The sequence below is a fragment of the Pieris rapae genome, chromosome 4 (assembly GCF_905147795.1).
Source record: "Pieris rapae chromosome 4, ilPieRapa1.1, whole genome shotgun sequence".
NCBI classification, from domain to species: Eukaryota; Metazoa; Arthropoda; class Insecta; order Lepidoptera; family Pieridae; genus Pieris; species Pieris rapae.
The window spans coordinates 4,968,394-4,987,665 of NC_059512.1; the positions used below are offsets into that span (position 1 = coordinate 4,968,394).

Here is a 19,272-nt window from a genome sequence, read left to right on the forward strand (position 1 = left end):
GTCATGCACTTATAAGGACTTTCCGGCCAAGCGGCAGTCACTCATAGGTCACATAACACATAACATCAGAATGTATAAATAAATATTGTTAGACGCAAAAAAAATTCCTAAGTTCCGAAAACACAACAATTTTAAATAACTCATTGATACGTATTACATGACATTATAATATTTGATACTGCTATGATTTGATTGTGCGGATTTTTATAATTAATCAATTTGAATGTACCAATTTCTTTGCAAATAAACGATTATTTATTACTATTAACGCAAGCAATTAATAAATACTGCTATAACCGATTTCGCATTAATCACATGCCGATAATATTACTCGTTACATGGATTTTCATGCTTATTTTCCTTAAGGTCGTTGGCACCACATAAAATACCGTATCGAATTTATTATCTCCACATTTCCATTTATTTTAAATAGGAATTAAACGTCTTCAAGGCATGTTTATGTTTATTCAAGACACGCTTATAAAACTTCTGATAGCGAAACCTCGTTTAGCTGTAGATTGACTCGTAGTAAAAGAATGTTTATATATGAAAATTTAGTAAAATATAAGTTCTTATGTAGTTTAGGCCCAAAAATAAAAGTGGCAATGAGCGGCAGCATATATAGCAAGATGCACGGATAGAAGGTGGAGTTTAAAGATAACTTTATAGAAGGGACAATGGGAAAGAAAGAGAAGAGAGCGACCCAAGAAAAAGTGGAGAGCAGATTAGCGTTGGAAGCGAATGGGGAAAGAAAACCCTAAATATTTTCGAAAAATCGGGTTCCAATCTATGGTACTGAAGGAAGTTGGCCTATCGAGTATAACAATTTGTAAAGATTTTAAATAAATTATCATTATTAAGATCTAGATTTGTAATGCTACTGTTCTATTTACAAATTCTAGCTTATTTTAAATAATTGGTCGAGCAGTTAAAAAATGTTTTTTAAACTGCACATTGTGAGAAACATATAATATATACATGTTTTAGTTTTAAACTGATGAATGTGATAACCCTATAAAACTGCAAATTTATTTAAAATAGGAAATGCCGATGAGATTGTAGCGATAAACTGCAAATAATTAACATAGCTGAGTAACGATTTGCGAACGGTATTTGGAATTTCGAGAAGACAGGCCTCGTCACCGCGGCTTTGTTGCGGCTTACAGTGAGCCAGCTATCACGTGGGTACAGGGTTGCTTCTTAATTATTAAAATATAACATTATAAATGGAAAAAAAGTGTCTGGTGTTTTAAGGCTATCTAAATTATATTACAGGTAAAGGCTGCTTTGAATTTATATGTAGTGTGATTGTAAAATAAACATGTTTTATCATTACTTGACATTGTGGTTAAAAAAAATAACTTGTATACTGAATGTAAAATATGTCAAGTATGACAAGTTTAAAAGATAGAAAATTTGTTTATTTTTTAGTAATTAGTTACTATATTCTGTTAAAAAATTAAGTTAATACTCCACTTTTATATTTTAATTGTACAAATTTATAAGTGAAACTTGACAGCCCTAGCAGGGGTTGAAATGTCTGAGTCGCGTTCTAATTTGTGGAGCCGACGCCGGATTGACCTCATCTAGACGATCGCCTACTCCATTACTATCTCTACTTCCAACCTAATTAGATCTACAGCTCTTAACTTATGTCTTAGAAGTGAAGGGTCTAGGAAACTGGACGTTTTTATTACTTAAATGCTCCTTTTTCTGGGTTTATTCTATGGGGTGTTTAACTTTTACGAGACAGCGTAATCTCTTTAGATATAATGCAGTGAGTTCCCTCTTCATTTAAATTATGTTCTTAGAACTTTCCATAAGTTTTAATGTACATTTTAATGTTCGTTCTTTAACTATAATACTAATTTATAAGTACAGCAAGCATTTGTAAAATGTTAATGCTGTCTGTCACGTCTTTTTATATATAAATGAATACCTATCTGTTTGCTTGTCTCAGAAATAAAAAAAAATAATATTAAAGTTCAGAAATTTGTGTTTCATAACCGTGGTATGATTTCCGATCTCTTTGGTATGATTAAATAATGTTACACAAATGTAAGTTAACCGCGTCATTTTGCAATAATTTGATAAAATTTTATCTAAAATTAATAAAAATTAAAGCACTCGATGTTACTTACTTTTAAATGTTTATTCCTTATTAGAGATTAAATATTGAGACTGAATTGAATTCGAGAGTCACACGGCGCTATGTAAATAATTGTCTTTGGTTTACAATTATTACAAATAAACGCGACGTCATATTTGTTTCCGCTAAAGAAGTTTTATTTAAACTTTGGAAAACCCTCTTTCGGCTTCGAAGGCTAATTAATCAGTGTTATGATGTATTTAATTATTCTTATACTAAATTGAAAACCATCAAACAGCTAAAGTAGAATTGAGTGTTAAACGTTTATTTTAAAAGGTTCAAATGTCAAACTCAAGAAATACACTAAAACCAACTATGTAGTTACAAAAAATACACACAGTATTCTCTTTGTAATAAGTAGTACGGAGATCTCTCTTGTAAAAAATCATTTTACAATTCGAGAAATTCTCTTTTAATACTTGGAAAGTTCAAATAGTCCCTAGCTATTGAAGCTTGCACTCAATCCTTATGAAGGAAGTTTATTACCTCGTACTGGGTAGCCTCTGAAGTGTCAACATTAAATGTTCCTTAGAAATAAAGCCATTTAGAGACGTCCATTTCAATTCAATCTCGCTTAAGTTAGTTCTCGTTCGGAAAGTAACATTAGCTTTACTATGAACAATATTTTTGTCATCTTAAGGATTTTAAAATAAGGGGTTTTAAGATCACCATAATTGCTTTCTGTACCATGCGAAACATCGGGACAGATTAGATTCTTGTAGTTAGACACTATTCTATGTACTTCTGGTCCCAGTCAGTTGCTAGGCTAAAAAATAAGGTTTTTAACAGGTTTTAACTCTAATATAAAATAGTGTTTTCTTCGTATGGAGACAGTGCAATTGTACAAATGAGGTATCGATTAATTTATTTTAAGACTTCTGTCAGACTTAAGAGATTTTCATTTACATATTGCTGTTTGGCAAAATTTGTTTAGTTATACTTTAAACCAATGGATACTGGCTAGAATAACAAAACTGTTCATGCTTACTTCAGCACTACAATTTAAGCAGTTTTAATATGCAGTCCACGATTTGTGCGCTGAGTATTCAGGGTACGAACTGGGTATATGACAAAATATTTCAAATCCTAATTATGCTTTCTAGTCAGTATTAATTTTAAGACCAAGCCGAAACGTATATTAATGTTTTAACTTTCGTATATGTTTATTAAACAGAATTCTTCAAATACATTTCATAAATCCACTTTTTTATCGCTTTTCTCCCATACTTGTCAAACGCAAATAATTTGTACTTACTTGTAATTTTGTTTTTGTGCGTGGGTTTGTATATATAATGCAGACAGAAATGCGTAATGATAACTACCCAACATTAATTAAATGAATAAAAGCTACTGCTAAATTTGAAATGTATCTTTTTGTTTACTCTAACGCCCATGTTTGCATGTCTCGTCTTATCGTCGCCTCGATTCCACTTCAGACAAACCGAACTTTGTCAAAGAGCATTATTTCCCTACTGAAAGTACGTACAAATATAAAAACAGCTAATGCGTTTGTTTCGCTCTCTTGACTAAAATTAAAATATTTGAGGAAAATCTGTAAAAGAAAACATACATTAAAATTAACTAAACAAAAAAGTCTTATGCTCTTAACTTACATGCTAAATATATATTAAATAAACCCATATTAATATAATATTTTGACCCTATATAATACCTATGTATTATCAATTGGCAAATGATTATTAATTTTTTTACAGCTTATCCTTCGAGAAAGGCTTCTTCCAATTCCAATCGTGGCGTTCTCTCTCGGATAAGTTCCAAATAAGCTATTTGTTACTTATTGATATGATAAATAGTATTTTTGCGTTTCATGACTGTCATGAACTTTTATCTTTCGAATAATTTGTGTTGTATAGCTATTTGGCACTTTATCCATACATTGTGAAACAGGCCCTTAATATTTGCTATGTAGATTTTCGATACAAAATAAACTGCTGTCTCTTATTGCCAATATACATACACCAATCTTGTGATTGGAGTATTCTAAAGTCGAATGTTATTTCTTTGTTAAATTAAATATCTTTCAGTGATATTTATTAAGTTTATATATTATAACAGTAGCAACGAGACTTTAAAAAGCTGCAACTAATACTCCGTTATGACTTTATTAATTGCTATAAACTAGATACTTAAATAATTAACGCCACTTACGAGCGTACACTAATTAAAAGCGAAATAATTTATATGAACTGGCTTATCCGAAAAGCAATTGTAAAATGCAACGATGCATGTATGTATAGTTACATAGGAAAGTATATTCATTAAAGTGATTAGCACAATTAGATATAATTGGCTTAATAGTAGCACACTTCCGCATAATGAAAATGTTTCTATATGTACTAAAACTTATTGCCTATTCAATATAAAAATGTGAATTTATGTTCATAAGGTAAAATATTATTGAAATGACATACATTATTTTTTTAATTCTCATATGAAAACTTATATAAAATAACTGATGTTATATAACAAATTATATCAAACGATGGTTAATTTAGACTTGAATAATATAGATTACACGTGTTTACAAATGTTTTTGAACTAAGCGAAGTATGTTAGTGACAAATCAATTTCGTCCATAGCAACTACGTTCTCCAAAAAGTACATTAGATGGACCATAATTTCATTACATAGAGCCACACACACTAACACAGTTTAAGCGGATTGTCGGCTTATCGTCTTACTCAAAATTTTTTACAGTAGCAAAAAATGGCCGCAAGAACGATTTAGATACTTGGAAAAAATTGTCAACAAAGATTTGATCCCTTTGGATTTCGGGTCGGCTATTTGGAATTCCGTGACTCAAATAATTAAGTGAGGGTGCCCATTGCCCATACATTGTTGTATAAAGAAATAATGCTTAATACTGAAGGGATCCCATGATGTGGAAATTATAATTGACGGTAGAAAATATCAAAACATAAAAAGTTCGAGAAAATCGTTGTTTATCTATACGAAACAAAATTTTAAACGAGATCGTAGTTTTTAATCTTTATCTAAGATTTTAAGAATACGAGTATTTAGTGAAATTAATTAAAAGCTTTTAAGCATTATGCTTAAGCCCTATCCTAAAACTTAATCCTGCTCAGGTAAATGCATCGTTTTATAATATACTCAAATTACATTTAGAGTTTCTTTCAGTTTTGTCACAGATCGGGATAGTCGATGTTGCTGTCAATAATTAAATAAATTTGAATTTAGATTTTATGGTCCCGTGTGTTTTAATGTTATCTGAGCTAAATATAGCAAAATCAGAGGATTTACCACTTAAGATCGATTCCATCCATTGCAAGATACACTAATTTATATAAACGTAGGTAAGATTTTATCTGTAATGCATTTAAAATCACCCGGCATGATTTGCAATTTACGTGTACAAACGAGTAGCCCCGTATAACGGTTTGCGAAAGTCGCTAGACGTAGATGCCAATCTCACAGTCATATGTCAACGTCAGTGATGCAACCAGTCTGCGCCTTAGGTATCTGCACAACTAGAAAAAGCGAATTGCCGTTTGACAATCTGTTTGAGGGCTACGAATTGTCGAAAGCCCTTACAGAAAAATAATTTCAGTTAGGCGTGACGTTTGTGAGGGCTGACATAAAGTCTCTATTAGTCACGTGACGATTTCCATACAATTGCGACTAGCCGCCACCGGCACAATGTAATAAGACTGTCACAAATTTCTCTCTCCTTGTATTTCTTTGTACGGTTGTATTAACTACAATTATAATTCAATTTTCAGAGCACCGTCGGCTGTCGTTCAGCGAGCAGCGTGGGCGTGGGCGCGGTGACGGTCGCAGGCGCAAGCGCGGGCGCGGGCGCGTGCGCAGGGCGCATGGCGAGCGCGGGCGCGCAATTCCGCGGCGGCGCGCAGCAGTGGGCCGCGGCCTACGCGCCGCCCTGCCGCTATCCGCCACCGCAGCAGTCTTACGCGGCGGCTCCTAGTCCTTACACCCCCCACCAGGTAAATATTTATTTATTTATTTATTTATTTACAGTAAATTTTCCTATCTTAACAGTTACAACTAATGCGATAGAATTCTATTATATTACCCACACCAACTAACCTACACACAAACATTAAAAAATTAAACTTAAATTCCTAAATCTTATAACTAACAATATAGCAAGCAACTCCTGTGAACTCAGCCAGCGTACAAACAAATAGGTCCACCTCAATGGAAATTTGATAATGATCTGTATTGCTCGCGTGAGTGGCGCTTTGCTAACCAAGTTGGAATGTGCGCGCGGTACATCCAAAAGCTTAGACGTAAGCCTCAGGTTTCTACTTGGTACCCGTAGTCTATATCATAATAGTCATCCATATTTCTTTACTTTTATTTATATTCAAAATATGTTATCAGTACATTATCGGCGTGATTGCTTTGAAAGAGGGAACAATATGAACAACTAAAATAGGTACTGTCTAAAAATTAATAGCTTAAAGAGAAGGTACGTAGGACAATAACTCTAAAATTATAAAGCGCCAAGATTGAAATCACTCCATCAATATAACCCTACGAGCTTATGAATATAACAAACAATATTATCTGTGATTAATGATATCTTGAAGCACTTAACCCGCGCCATGATCTGCTAAAACTAGTTAATGCGAGTTTCTAATTAAGTACGATCCCTATTAACCGCTTAGTTTCATCTGCTTTATCTTCATTATCCTCTGTAATTTACTAATTTTTCATTGTCTTCGTGAGAAAATGCTGTTAAAAGAATGTTTTAAGGTATTTTTAATTAACAAAACGAATCTTTAAAAAAAGCAAATCCGTAAAAATGATCTACTTATTGCTCATTTTTTTTTATTTTATGTTTATGTTGAATCTTGCTAGTTTCACGTAAAATATAATCGTATATATTGTAATATCGTGAGATTCTAATGTTTCCTGATGATTTTAAGATTATTTGGGTAAGTTTTATTCTAAATTAAATATATGTTATACGGAGACCATGAAATCGGGTGCCTGTAAACGGACAGGAACCAGATGCCAATATACCCCTAAGTATAAAGTAAATAATAAATACGAGTATTCTCTCGCATTCGGGCTTACTCGTAGTAGTCATCTGCGTAATCATATCATAGAAACATCAAGCTTTACGTAATAAATAAGGCTTTTGTCCTATTCATTGTAATAATTTCCTTTCATAGCAAAGAAAGTAACAAAACCCGATAAAATGTAAAAATCGAGGAAATAGAAGTGAAGAAAAAAAAGGTGCGAGAATCTTGTAAAAGAATTTCTTGTTATCACTTTTGAAATAAAACGTAGCGTACGTGCTTTATTACAGTCTCGACTGTTTTATCTATTCGACTGAAATCTTTATGCCTACCTGGTTTGTTCAGGCTTTTGTTCGTAATTTAACGCGAATATTTGCTGCGTACTAGGCTTCGAAGAATGCTTACAAAATATCAATCCGCAAAAACATGTATTTTTAACACACATTTCGTTATATCCAATTAGATTTTTTAAGCGTTGCAGGTTCCATAATTACGAAAGTGTATTTTTTTCCTTTAGATGGGTTTAAAAATAGCATATTATATGGAAAAAATGTTTTAGAATTAAACAGCGATTACTTTAATAATTAAGTTTATTTAAATAAATATCATGGTTGCCCAAAGAGAGACCCAATCTCTTAATATGATTTCTCAATTATATAAAAACTCTAAGTTATTATCCGGAAATCTGTTATACGTAACACGTTTGATAATTATACTCTTAAGTTAGGTAACATAATAACTTATGTAAAATTGTAATTAAACAGTTGTAACATTCCCGAATGATCCTTCGCAGTCGTAAAATAGCTATTAATTCTACTTGTTTATTTTATTTAGTTTTTGTTACTGCGCCTGCGCTTAGCAGCCGTTCGGATGTATAAACAATGCTTATGCATTGTACTTAAACACTTCTGCAGTTATACAGCGAGCTTTACAAACTGTACAATGTTAATGTAAATATGGAAAGAAATAACATATTACATAAAAATTATTATGACGTTACCATATTTGCATAAAAATCTTACAAAACTCACGCGCATATCTAGTAAAAGAAGACTTGTTTATTGTTATTAAATTTTATATTTATTTAATAATATAATTTTAATCGGTTATTTTGTTACGAAAATTAAAAATACTGCGTATTGTTTAACAAATATTTGACCAAGTGTTTATGTCCATATGGTCTTAATATTATACATGAATTCGCGAGGATTTATCACGAATGAATAGGACTTGGTTTGTTGCAAACTTGTATAAAAGGTTTCATTACTTATTTCGTACTAAAAAGACAATATTTTACTGTCTGCCCTTCTTTGACGATAAATGGCCGGTTCTATCGAGAATAACTTTACATCAGCTGTTAAGTATCTGTGTTCTATTGATTAATGGTTAGTATATGTCAACTGTCAGAGCTATCACAACGCCACAGCTTGTTAAATCAGTCACGCCTCCTAACCAGGGTTGCTTGGTTTTTTATACTCTCCTAGTCTTATTTGTTTATTTACGAACGTGACTATTTTACCTCAGAATCATTAAGTTTTATTGTATTTAAATGATAAGCCAATCTATTTTGCACCAACATATAAAGATGAAAAAAAACGAAAAGAACGTTTGTTTCAAATCAATTTAATTTGTAGATACTATATATATATATATATATATATATATATATATATATCTATATACTATAAATTGCCCATCTAAATTGTTTCTCTAGTTAAATTATTGTTACATTTTAGCCTATTTTTATTAAATCAAGGGTTGCTTCATGAAAAAGGTTTCGACAACCCTACGTTTCCATAATAGAGGTTACTTTTTGTAGAAAGGAAGTTTTTATCGCAGGAGCACCCATAAGTGCTTAATTCACTCGCGTGTGTCCAAATGCGTATTATGGGTCTAAATATAATATTGAAGCTGACGGATTACTAAATATATTTTTAAAACCCGTTTTGCCATATGGTTTTAATAAAGGATTGATTTATGATCGTAAAGGCATTAGAAACCCAATATTAAACTCTATCTATTGTACGAATATTTATGATTTTTTGTATAGTTATTAATCTTCCTTGCTAGTTGAATTTACACTATGTAGGTGGCTATAAAACAAACAGAAATATCAAACCTAAAACAAAAAATGTATACTTAAGACCGTAAAATGTATGAAAATAACACATTTTTGCTATTTTTTTAAAGAATATTTAGTATTTATGCCACAGGACACCTAAAAACTACTTCAAATTGTCATCCTTCAATCTTCATCTCAACTTTATTCATCTGGGTTTACCAGTAGATAATAAATATATACTAAACGTTGAAAAGATAGATCACCCTGCCACTTCATAAAAATGATCCCTCAAACAGCTGTCGAGGTGTCCTATGTCCCATGGGATTCCGTACCACACTCAATTTATAATCAACAATTTCTATTCGACTTTGACGCTTTGTAACTTATATTCCAACAGTTAACGAGTAAGGACCTAAGATTATGCAACCACTTAACTCATACGTTCCATACACGGAAATGTTTATAAGCTCTCAAACGTTTATTGAAATGGGGCACAGTTTATTTTAGTACAATATGGTAGGGCACGCACATGTGACCCTTGTCGGGAAAGTATAAATAAACAGGACTTGCTGATATCTGTCATCCAAGGAATTAGATTTATTTCTGCCAGCGGAAGGTGAAGGACCCACACCCCTCGGGACAAACTTGGGTAACTTTCAAGATTTAATGTTGCATTTGTTTTAACATTTACAAATCGCAATTCGAATTTCGAATCTGTCTAGACATCACTTGTTTACGAGTTCCGAGGATAAACCTTTTGACGAATAAATGCAGGTAGACCCGAAATTTGGGAGCTTTTTTTTTAGTTTGGTATACTAAGATATGTTATATGGTAGCCCAAAGGTCTTGAATACAACAAACCTACGTAGATGTCGACCATCACTTCAATGTTATCTAGATCTATTTATTTTGTATATGAAACACATATTTATGCGTAATCTTCCGAACATGTTGTATATCCGAGGGTCCGAGGGACCAAAAAAGAATTCTTTTTGTACAGCGGGTATTTTTTGTTAAATTATGGTAATGTGACGCAGCCTGTCGATATTTAAATTTACGGATACTTTTTCGGTAACGTTTGACTCTCGCCTTTTTGCGAGATGCGTTTTCGATTTCGCTTTTTGTATTCGATATGGAATCTATACTTATTTGCTTAATGCACTACATTCCTTTTCTTTCTATGTCTTTCATGTTATGTGTACTAGTAACGTACAATATCTGTGCAAAAATTTGAACTACATATTTTGTTTTTATATGTGTTTTACAAAAATTTTATGTTTTTATTTTTATTTTGTTTTTGTCGTATACCTGTTGTTGCACCCAAATAAACCTAGATATCGAAATATCCAAAATTCAAAGCAAGTGCAATCTACAGATCCAAAGGTCAATAGTATTCGCAGTTTGGTTACGACACGTTAAATTATCGAAAGGGTTTCCGTTTTTGTAAATATCAAGTATATAACATATGACGAAAAAGCATTTTTGCTTCTGTTACAGCATCTCAGAAATCCCATGTTAGTACTGAATAATATAAATAATATGAACTCAACAATCTTTTTACCGACGTGTATAGCCTTTGACACATTTTTGTATCAATTACTGTTATTTTAAATTCGTCAATTTACCTTTACATACATTGTAATTTGTGTATACAAAGTAAATTAAAGAATTCCATCTCGACCGCTAGGCGCTAGCCACTCAATCCGTTGATGATAAAAAATAAAAATTGTTTTACGGTGATATTAAACCGTTTATATGTATGTATCAATCTCAAAGTATGTGTAACAAGTATAAAGGAAATAATTGATTAACAGTTTGGATATGAGGTTTCTTTATTTAAAAAAAATGCATTGGTCACTTACAGTCGTTAATATTAATACATTTACGTAGGAAAGTTAAGCTTTTACATACATAACTGTTTGTAATGTAATTGAGTCTAAGTACATATCTGATGGTAGTTGTGCGGCGTAGTACGCCATTTAGTTAAATAAAGTATCGCCTTTAACTTTTATTACAATACTAACAATTACACGAGGCACGCACGCGCCGCCATATCGATGGAGGAACCAACTGTTGAGTCCCCCCCACCCCCCTATTGCCCCTCCCACTACTTCCTCCCCCGTGACGCCTCACCGTCAATACTCTTAACGCTGATAACCACGGATAGTGTTACGATTCTTTTATATGCCTTTGATTTTCGGTATCTATTTGAGATGAAAGTGACGATTAGATAAGGACTTAGATTTATCTATTGATAGCTACTATGACTGCATGGAATTAGTATAACACAGGTTGACTATGAATTCTATACAGAACTAGTTTATGTTATATTTTTTTACAGAACATGGGAATACACTTTACGAATAAAAATTAACTTAATACTATATAAGCCAATAGTTGTTGTAAAAATAGAAAAAAACTCTTTCAAAGATATATCTTTGGAAACTCAGTCAGATATTTAATGTGAATAAAACTAGCTGATTTAACTCGAAGGCATACACAAATACACACCCACAGCCCGCACCCTAAACGCATTCTCTCTGTCGTATTATAGTTAAGTCTGTAAAATTTTTGTATTATAGTTTTTCGTTAATATATATAATAAAAAGACAACAACAATTTAACACTAACGTTGTTACGTTAAATAATAAAAGCCTTTACCTAGATAAGTACAAAGTATGGGAATTCAATTGCGATGCATCAATTGCAAAATTTACATTCCCACAGCGAGTTGCGGTTTTATTGCAACCACAAACGTCTATTACACGTGTTTACCGTTTTTTAATACTTAGTAGTATATAATTTAGTAGTAAATTTTTAATATTTAGTAGTAAAAATCGTATTATTTATCATTTTTACAGCTATAGAAAATTTAGTCTTTCAACTTTGATCCTTATAGTATTTTGAAGAGCAATGACGTGTGTCAGGCTAACCTGCGTGTAATGGAAATCTCTGTCCAAGACCAAGTTTGTAGAGTTCACGATGTGACAAACAACAAACCAGAAACGAAGCCTGAACTTCAGAAAGCACTCGGAATTTAATACTTATTGCTTTGGCTGATTTCGTCCCAGCAGGAAGAACACCGTTCTATACTTTAATTCTATTAACGAAATGCCAAGTTATAAATGCAGTTTATTACACTATTTTAGTTCGAAAAATAGGGACTAATTAATGTAGCTACGTAGATATTTATTAATTATTTGATAATTTAACAAGATGAACCTGGATGTTAGCGTAAATTAAATAATTTCGTACTGATAACGTAGAATAAATAATTGTTCTAAGGGCCTGTTTCACAATGTCCAGATATGTTCCAAATAAGCTATTTATTAGTATACAATAGTAACAGTATTGTTGCGTTTCACGATTGTCAGATAGCGCTATTCGTCATGAAACGCGAAGTATCTTATTCTGAACTTTTATCCTTCGAATAACTTACGTGTTGCATAGCTACTTGATACATTATCCATACATTGTGAAACAGGCCCTAAGTCTAATATAATAACGTGCCTACAAATTCCCTTCAATTCCTCTATTTCGTCGTCGTTACTGTAACAACACATAGCCCTTTGCAATTACGTTTAAAAGTATTCAAATAACTCAGGGCAACTCGGAAAATGAACTCTTAAGTCACGGCTCGTTTTAACACACGAATTAGTCTTCATTTGTACTTTAAGCCTGTGATAAAATGCTTCAAACGGTGTGAGGGTCCTTACGACCCTTGTCTGGATGAAAGCGGTGCCCTGTCACCCTACGTAGCTCCAGGTATTGTAGGACCCTTAATGGACTACGAAAACACTACTCTATACTACTACTATTTGTTAAGACTAAACGAGAGACAAGTTAGGGTTTAGAGAGGTCACTTTTTGAACAAAAGATCCAAATGATCTTTTTATGGATACTGAAACTGGTTTGGAGTTTTTACAAAATTTCAAGAGACAGTACTCTGTATGTTTCGGTTCTGAGGTGCTGTTTTTTTTTCGGTCGGTCAAATATTTTTATGATTAAGGTTAACACTTAATTAACTGTTAAATATATACTGTCCTATAAATGCAAATTGAACTTGACCGGTTTTTTTCAAACATTTCTATTTGACGAAATGCTAAATTTGTATGAATCATGAAAGTTGGGAATTCCTGTCGTTAAAGTTTTCACAAATTTTCCCCAACACGTATGGAAAGAGTAATTTTTCTTAGAATTTTCCCTGAGCGTTGAAAGAGGCGTCAAAAGTTTGAGTGGTGTTTGCAAACTGATGATTACTTGTCAAGGATATTCCTGTCACGTCTGGTATGACGGGTGATTCGAAAGTAAAATTAATTCTTAAATAGGGGCAAAAGTGGAGTTAAGGGTATAAGACGTCAAAAGACATATCACTCACACGTCAAAAGACATATCACTCACACGTCAAAAGACAAATCACAAGCATACGCGCGTTAACACATTTCTTACAAAATTAATTTGTAAAATATATCTAATATGAAATAAAATTAAGTAAGTCATAGTTAAAGTACAACATATTTTCTTTAATAAGGGTCTGTTTCACAATGTCCGGATAAGTTCCAAATAAGCTATTTATTACGACGTGTTTGTTGGGTTTCACGACTGTCAGATAGCGCTATTCGTCATGAAACGCGAAGATTCTTATTCGGAACTTTTCACTTCAAAATAATTTATGTGTTGCATAGATAGCTATTTGGTACATTATCCATACATTGTAAAACAAACCCTGAATCTACCTTTCTAAATATTACTATTATGCATCGGAAAGTGGATATAACAAAGGCTAATATAAGCCCTAGAAACACGGACGTAATAAATAATTCAATAAAATAATCCCATGGAAGACTCAGAAACTTTAGTTTTAAATGTCGTTCCCGTTTGTAAAGTTTTTAAATTCAATTGCGAAGCGTGTCCCAGCGAGATGTCAGATAGACCTGTCCAAATGCAACTCCGGGCAATGTTGAGAAAATTAAATTATTGGTACGTAGGATAATATCTCATATTATAAAGAAATTGTTTCCGAGCTTATTATTTTAAACTATTGAACCAATTATGAATTTTAAGACTGGAAGAAATAAAATGCTTAAGTTCTTAACTTAATTTTAGCTTATTAAAATAATTTCTACTTTTTCGGTTTTGGTGTAAGAGTACGTCTACAAAAAGTACTTTTCATGCGTCACTCATTTTCAAGGCAAGGTTTAAAACTATTTTGATATAGAATTTAAGTTTACAGTGAATATTTCATGTTTTAAATACTAAGCTTTAATATTTTTTACAAATGAATCGTAAATTATACTTAATTTACGATTCATTTGTAAAAAATATTTGACTGTGTTATTAGGGAAAATTTGAATGAATAATCAGGGAAACGTTGAAAAATAATAATCATTATTTTTCACGCTAGACCCAGCAGCCCTTATATTTAGTTACTTAGTTTATATAAAACAAACACCAATTATCTAAAAATATAGATGGAGTACCAATGTACAAAAAGATTTAAAAATTTTCGATATTTAGGAAAGAAAAATTCAATAAAAGACTAAATACATTTAACTGAGTATAACTAATGTGTGATATAACGACTTAGCATTATATTACTTTACTAAATTGCCTGGCAAAAAGAAAATACTATACAAGTGCCAAATACACGTAAAAAATATTGTTATTAAAAAAATATGTCTTCTATAAATGAATAGCTCTCAATGATTTCCCAGCTGACTATTGAAGACTCGACAATATTTTCAATAGCCTTTGATGAGGTTGCAATTGAATTCTGGAATGAGGTACTTATGTGGCTTTTAAAATGTGAAGAAAATTCATAGACAAACCGCAGTATTGTGTTCAAATATAAGAGGGTTTTTATCAATGTGTAAAACAATTTTGATAATCTGTTTCACAAGGAGTATCTTAATACCAACTTTTTCTTAAATTGATTTATAATTGGATTGAATTGTCGCGTCTTTCTGTTGTATCTTAACATGGAACATAAACCGGATATAGAAATTTGGACTTCTTTATTGGCCCCGGCTTGATAGGCACACAATATATTTTCATATGAATATTCTAGATTGATGACGGCAAGTTCACAAAGAACTTCTGCGAATATTAGCCAGACCAATTTCGATAGTTACGAGATTTTAAACACATATTATGTGGTGCCATTCTTGGAATCTGCATCTGTTTCGTGGTTAATTTTTTTTAGAATATGCTTGTTTGAGGTAAGTCTTGTTTGCCTGACACACGCCGTCAATTTTGAGGTACATATACATAAGCCGGATTTCTCGTAATTCACCATATGACACAGTATATAGTATGAAGAGAAATGTCCATTGAAGCAGAGCCAAGGTTTGAACCTACGACCATCGGAATGAGAATCCTATCAAGCCACAGCACACTGCTCATATATTATGTAAACATTGAGAGTTTCTGTAATGTTAACTAAAGCACTCTTTCGTCAAACTCTATTTACGCTATAGTGAAAAGAGACATAAATTTTAAAAGCCTAATTGAACGGATTTTTTCTTGAATATTGGATGTTTTAAAATCATGAGTTCTCAAACACTTTTCCGTCTTCTTGCTCTCGTCGCGTTATCACCATTGTTAATCAGAAATATCTACGTAGTTATAGTTATGACAAAACTGATATACTATAAAGAATGTTGTCGCAAACATCAGCTCGTATCCAATTTATATTCACTACTAACTTAAACACGCAACCAAACTAATTAGACGCGGAGTACAAGTTAGTCATAACTCTTAAGTAACAATTTGCAAGCAAGTTATCGGTAGTGAGACACTCGCACTTTATGCGTTTAATATGCAAATAACTAATACATTAGCTACTTCAAATAGAGGCACAGTAAACTTGTGTGTCTAAGTTTTAGCTTAGACTTGCGTTTTGTGTGTTTTAGTCTGAGACCAAACAGTACAAGTTGAAAGTGGATTCATTCTATAATTGCAATGCTATACATACGCGTTATAAAGTCACCCAAGGTAATTATTTAGTTGAGGCTGTCTGTAAAAACTTATTACTTAGAGACCACGAACAACACTTGTTATGGTCCTGACATATATCTCTCGCTTCATTCATTTACACCATGCTTGCACGTCGGTTGTTTTAACTTGTCCCTTCTCTAATGCCTCCAGGACTACTATTCTGTCCAGGTATGGACGACAAGGCCAGTATACATGGTAAATGATTAGTAGTTATTTGATTTATTATTAAGTTGACGACTAAGTAAGTACTGTCGTCGTAAGTAATCGTCTATCTCTTTTCATCACAGCGTAAACCTATATTAACAAAAATATACAAAATACCTAGTATTTAGTATTACTGCTGTGATAGATCAGTACTTAAATGAAAAGGTGAAACACTCGAATATAAATGATAACTTTAAATCACAGCGATTTATAGTATTTTAGTAACAATAAATTTTAAACGGTACAAAAACAATGGAACGCTGAATCAAATTAAAAATCCATAATTCCTAACTAAAACGATCTAAAAATGTGTACGGAATTGTTCAACCAATATTTGGCAATCAGAACAACACATAAATCAAGCGATTGCAGTACATAGTCGGTAAATAACATAACGTAGGTTTTGTACTACAGCAAAACAACTTCACCATTTTTTTTATAGAACAAGGGGCAAATGGGCAGGAGGCTCACCTGAAGTTAAGTGATACCGCCGCCCATGGACACTCTCAATGCCAGAGAGCTCGCGAGTGTGTTGCCGGCCTTTAAACCATATTCTCGTTCATTTGATGGCTACATATTTTATCGTCATAGCAGATTATCATTTGTATCTTTAATAAGCTAAAAAGCTTAAGTACTAAGTTTGATACAAATTGCATTAAAATGCAGCGCTAATATTTCTGTTTTACATGCAATAACTTATAAACGATAGATTCTACTGTCTATGGCTGGACCCAAGGCTGGATTTACTCAATGAGACAAATATAAAACATTCTCTTTTGTTAATCAATTTCGAGCCCCGATTTGAGTACTCTCTGGCGCCCTCTGCCCACAACACACGATAACTATCCCGCACAAAATATCTTATGTAAGGTTGAAATACAATAATTTGAATATGAAGTTTCGTAGAAGTGATTCTTGGTATGTTAAACTGTATAAAAACTATGTAATGCATCGAAATGGGTGTACGGAGGTCCGTACGGTTCTCTTGCCATAAGACCTGTATGTCGATTAAGGGCGTGCTCAGAATCGGTATGCGTTCATTACCTATTAGGGTTGACAAATTAATGTGAATAAGAAATTTTGCAAAAGAAAAAAGGTATGTATAACTCATATATTTACTAGGATTATAAAAGAAACATAAAAATCTTATAGGGGCCGTTAAAGTATGACGTTAGCACTATAGGGGAAGGAGATTCTTTGATTTTCTTATTTGGTGATTACATCTACATTAATTATAATTTACTTTTTTACATATTACTATTCTTCAAAACGAAATGCATTTTCGAGGATTCCTAGAAAAAAATTATACGTATATGTTCCTACTATTATTTTTTAAAGTATAGCTTACTTTTGCTAACAAGAGAAGGGGGGATAAATTGCAGTAAATCTGTTTACGTAAATACTTTAACTACCCTATATAAGGTAAGAATTTTTTAGACATTTGATACACATGTTTTACTATAGTTTCACATATGTACCTATATAAAAATGATAGACAAATATGACAGTTTTGGTAATATAAGTAGACAATATAATATTCACCAATTAAAATGAGACTAATTAAGGAACAATTGTTTTTATTAAATCTTAAATTGTGCAGTATGAAGAAAATTTTACTTCTTTACATTTTAAATCGTAATAAAGTATTTTGTAAACTAGTACATTTTGAATCCTCATAATTAGTCGCTTTAAAGTGCAGCTAAACATTCAAATGATTCACGAATTAGGACAAGTTGAATAGTCTGAAAATTCTCGTATGTTTTATCTGAGTTGACGGCCCTATACGCTCCCTATTCATTATACCCGGCTGAATAACTAATGGCGTGCGTCTTAACGCGCCTCCAGAGCAGTTATTTTCAATGAAATCACAGCCCTTGTTATACTCGTTTCATAAACTTCTGTGGGAGAAATTGCTCATTTACTCGACTCACATTGTCAGCCCTATCGATAGCACAAAAATAGGGCACTGCAAGTGCAATTGTTTTGACCTTATTATATTTTATAGACTGCCGAGTTTTTAATTTTAATACTATAGAAACTAAGTTAAATAGTTATATAATTTGCCTTAATCTGTATCCTCCGATTAATAAAAATAATTATAGATTCTTTGATTTTTATATTTGACGACCAAGATAACACTACAATTCTATATTGGTAGTAAAAACCGATCATTACAGCCGATGACGTGGTTATTAAGAACCTAATACAATAGAATTAAGCCGGGACCTTTGACCAATATAACCGATATGTTGTTCTAGACGATGTCATCGTAAACGGTTTTGACTGTATGTTGTTTAATTTTAAATAAGTTGATTTGATATAAATTTCTACAAATTTTAAAAGTATTTCCTTAATGTAGCTTATGACTAATTATCGAACACGTGACGTAAAGCGTAATTTAGGGTATATATTTACAGTACTCCGGCATCGGTATGTCGGGCGGTTGCGGCGCGGCCGGCACGCGCGTGCCTACCGCCGCGTCTCCGGCCAATACAGCATCTAGTTCCTCGTCGAACTCAGCAGGGGGCACTCGCTCCACTAGCCTCAGCACCGCCCCACCTCCACCAGCTTCCTCCACGTCGACCACGGGAGCTTCGGGGGAGCAACTAAGCCGTACTAATCTCTATATACGAGGCCTCAATCAAAACACCACGGATAAGGACCTCGTACAAATGTGCCAAATGTAAGTATTAAATTGTGAAATTATGAGGCTGGTCTTTTATATGTTATGTCTAGACCAAAAGAAAAGTAATATAAAACTGTATAGCCAACGGTTCTAATAACGCACAACATAAAAAGTATTAAGTAGGTGTAATAATTTTATTGGGTCAGAC

General features: G+C 32.7%; 1 protein-coding gene across 7 annotated transcripts in view; it reads left to right on the forward strand.

Moving 5' to 3' along the window:
• Nucleotides 1-19,272, forward strand: part of LOC110992743 (protein alan shepard) — a 97,997-nt gene that overhangs the window by 68,958 nt on the left and 9,767 nt on the right. For 5 of the 7 annotated variants that reach the window (XM_022258711.2, XM_022258684.2, XM_045628096.1 and 2 more), the window contains 2 exons: nt 5,911-6,132; nt 18,841-19,121. In XM_022258711.2, the coding sequence (XP_022114403.1) occupies nt 6,004-6,132; nt 18,841-19,121 (410 nt within the window). In that variant the 5' untranslated portion in view covers nt 5,911-6,003. Of the gene's footprint in view, nt 1-5,910; nt 6,133-18,840; nt 19,122-19,272 lie in introns of those variants that run through there. The other 2 variants (XM_045628098.1, XM_045628099.1) reach the window with 1 other exon arrangement.